Source organism: Elephantulus edwardii, unplaced genomic scaffold (assembly GCF_000299155.1).
Source record: "Elephantulus edwardii isolate Elephantulus edwardi_28Jun2011 unplaced genomic scaffold, EleEdw1.0 scaffold00088, whole genome shotgun sequence".
Lineage (NCBI taxonomy): Eukaryota > Metazoa > Chordata > Mammalia > Macroscelidea > Macroscelididae > Elephantulus > Elephantulus edwardii.
Genome location: NW_006399838.1, coordinates 13155069 through 13158506, shown reverse-complemented (window position 1 = coordinate 13158506; position 3438 = coordinate 13155069). Strand labels below are relative to the sequence as shown.

General features: G+C 38.8%; 1 protein-coding gene across 1 annotated transcript in view; it reads right to left on the bottom strand.

The window, feature by feature from the left end:
* LOC102868388 (cholinesterase-like) overlaps nucleotides 1–3438 on the bottom strand; it is a 109553-nt gene that overhangs the window by 17908 nt on the left and 88207 nt on the right. Inside the window, exon 3 of the mRNA XM_006890378.1 lies at nucleotides 409–575. Coding sequence (XP_006890440.1) covers nucleotides 409–575 — 167 coding nt within the window. The remainder of the gene's footprint in view (nucleotides 1–408; nucleotides 576–3438) is intronic.

Below are 3438 nucleotides of genomic sequence, written 5' to 3'. Positions count from 1 at the left end.
ATGGTGTTGGCAAAATTGGAAAAATATCTGAAACCAGAGCCTGGACTTATTGAGGAATTGTGCCTTGGAACTGTTGGAGTAAAGCCTAGACTTTTATTGTGAGATAGTCTTTGCTTCTCCCAGTTACTTCCATAATAAATCCCATCAGTACCAGAATTATAAGTCTGTGGGTCACTAGTGAATAAACAAACCTCTTGCCTTTGGGGTGGTTCTAGAGGAACCATAGGGCTAGCCTACAGGCTTTTTATCTGCTTTCTAGTCTGAGGCAGTGAGGAGCTGGGCTATTTTTACTCCCTCTTGTCCTTTCAGAGAGATGCTCATGGTCCTGTACCCAAATGTCTAGTTTTCTAGTTTTCTCCTCTTTAGACAAAAACTTACCATTAATTAATTAAACAAATAAATACATACCTGTCATTTCCAAGACTTTTGGAAAATATAGTGTCCAGAAACGGCATTGTTGTGCTCGTAGTTTTGTGTATGTTTTTGAGGATTCAGTATTCAACGTCAAATATTTTTGTTCAGTGCTTTTGAAGACTGGCCATCTTGTGCTATTGCTCTGAGTCCCATTTGGGTTTCTAAATAAAGACAAATATTATATTTCTACTTAAAATCATTGCTCTTTGAAAAATAATATATTTCACTAAAACTCTTACTGTGCATTTTAAGAAGTCAGAAAAAAGATTGTTGATTTGTTTTGATAATAATAAAACATAAGGAAATTACATTGATATTTTAAAACACTACATTATGGTGGTCTAGTGACAAGAGGTCACACTGCAATCCTGAAGGCACCTGGTTCGAGGCCACTAATTGCTTTGCTGAAGAAGGATGGGCAGTGTCCTTCCATACGATTAACAGCCTCTGAAAACCTGGTGAAGGGTCAGCTATGGGTCGATTCTGACTTGACAATTCAACAACCACCACCACACTATGTCAGTTAAAATTGAAGGAACTGGAATTCAAGTGATTATTAATACATCCAAATAAAACCAAATCCACTGCTGTCAAGTCAATTCCAACACAATCTTGCAGCAGGTATCTAAAGCTGTAAATCTTATTTACAGATTATCCATCTTTTTCTCAGAGAAAAACTGGTAGATTCCAACTGCAATTTTTCCGTTACCAACCGAACAAGTAACACACTATGCAATTAAGACTTACTCAGATTATAATACTGATTTCTTCACATCATAAAACTAAAATTGGAATCTTTTACCAACAAATTGGAATTGACCAGTAACTGATTTTTAGAGGCTTTAAATCTCACAGGGAGTGACTCATTATCTTTCTCCAAAGATAGTGGATTAGAACCTTAAGAAGTGTCACTTTTGGGTTAATAACACAATTATCCATAGACTGTTGTTAGGTACCATTGAGCCAATTATGGTTCATAGTTACCGTACGAACAACAGACCTGACCCTGACTGTCCTAGGCCATCTTCATGATCTCTGATAAAGTCTGTTCCCTTTTCCTTGAGGGAACAGAGTACTGAATAATATCCTATAGACTGTCAAAAGAACATACAAATGTGTCGTGGAGGAAGTAAAAACAGTTTGCTACTGAGAGGCACAGCTGATGACATTTCTTCTCATATATTCAGGAATGTTGCCAGCAGCGAGCAAGACATTATACGGGAAGCCAACTTTCATAATAAATATTTGTAATAAACCACATGCTATTTCAGGATGTGGGGGTAGCAGTGTACAATCTGGAACCCACCCTGAGGCACCAAAGCAATCCTTGAATGTTGACAGGGGTAGACACTAAGGCAATCCTTAAGCATTTACAGGATTCTTGCATTGTATTTGCTAACCCCTCCCTCCTGAGTCAAGCAGAAAGTTTTCCATAGAAAGAGCTTGCCTTCATTTGCATTGAATTCTCTTGGTGATTTGCTCCTGGCAATTTTCAATAAAGACACAGGGAAGCTAAGGTCAGCACTTCAGTTGAGAACCAGAATGCTCCCTGGAGGCAAAGATGAAGAGGCATCATCTTATCTATATTGTACATGTTGCTAGGAGAGGTTTTACCTTCGAGAGGGAGATCATGCTTTGGAAGGTGGAGAGGTAGCAAAGGAGAGAAAGACCCTCAACCTGGTGGGCTAGCATGGTGACTATAACAATGAACTTGAATTTGCCAGAGGTTATAAGGATGGCATGGTATAGGACAGTGTTCAGATCAGTTGTTCGTAGGCTTGCTATGAATTGTACTTGACTTGACAGCATCTAATAGCAACACAGTACATAACAACTTTATTACTCTGGGAATTGCTGTATGTCTCACATTTACGTTTGAAGGGGCAGCAGAAACCCCATTTTTTTATAAACCCCCATTAGCGCTAGAGGTAGAAGTGGGCCATAAAAATTCCTGGCTTAGGGCAAACATGAGTGCCCCGGGTAGAGCCTAGTCAGTCCTTGAAAAAGTAAGGAATTAACTAGTGTCTGCGTGGCACAAAAAGAGTAAAGGCTGGCAAAGTAACCAGCCCATCAAAAGCCGACCAAGTGACTGACCCTCCCAGCCCGCCAATCTCTTTTGCCCTAGCAGAGGCACTCAAGAAAAAGCTATAAAAGCAAGTGGGAGGGAAAACTCGGGGCTTTTTCCTTCACCACCTTCCTGGGGAAGGGGAAAGCCTCCGCGCGTGGAAAATTAAATAATAAACGCTCTTGACATTTCAGATGTGTTTTTGGATTTCTTTGAGGGGCATTTCACGGGCACAACAAAGTTCATCTCATTTTTCCATATCTATTTATTGTTTAAAAATCCTTCAGCAATACCTACAGGTTCAGTTTAAGGTTAGTGAATAACATGAAAACACTGTATTTCCTAGCTTATTTTTTATATTCTCTTCCATTATAGCTAACAGGAATAATAATTTCCTACTAAACATTGCCCAACCCCCAATTTCTCACTTCTTTAACTCTGCTCCAACTATTATTTATAATTTTAATTCTTTTATTATACAGCTTTATCAATCCAAGTTCACCAAAAAGCCTTTACATTCATATTTTATGCTATTTCATTTATCTTAGAGATGGCCTTTTCCTGTGAGCTCTGTTGTTGTGTTTTTGTTACAAGTCATTGAGTCAACGGAACTCATAGAGACCCCATGAATAAGGGATCTAAACTATACCCCATCCTGTGCCATTCTTAAATGGACTAGAATCCATTACCACAGTCTCTACGTCATTGAGGGTCTTCCTTTCTTATGGTGACCCTCTACCCTTCCAACCATGTCTCAGAATCAAATGAAGGGTCAATGATGAGTCAATTCTGAATCTACAGCAATAAGGATTGATAGAAATTCTTTTTATTTTTAACTGATTTAAAAATCTATGTATATTGACTAAAATTTTTTCTCTAGTACCTAAATTGCTGAAGAGCAGTGGTGCCTCTCTGGAGACTAAGGTGTGTCTGATACAGGCCATGGTCTTCGCAATCAC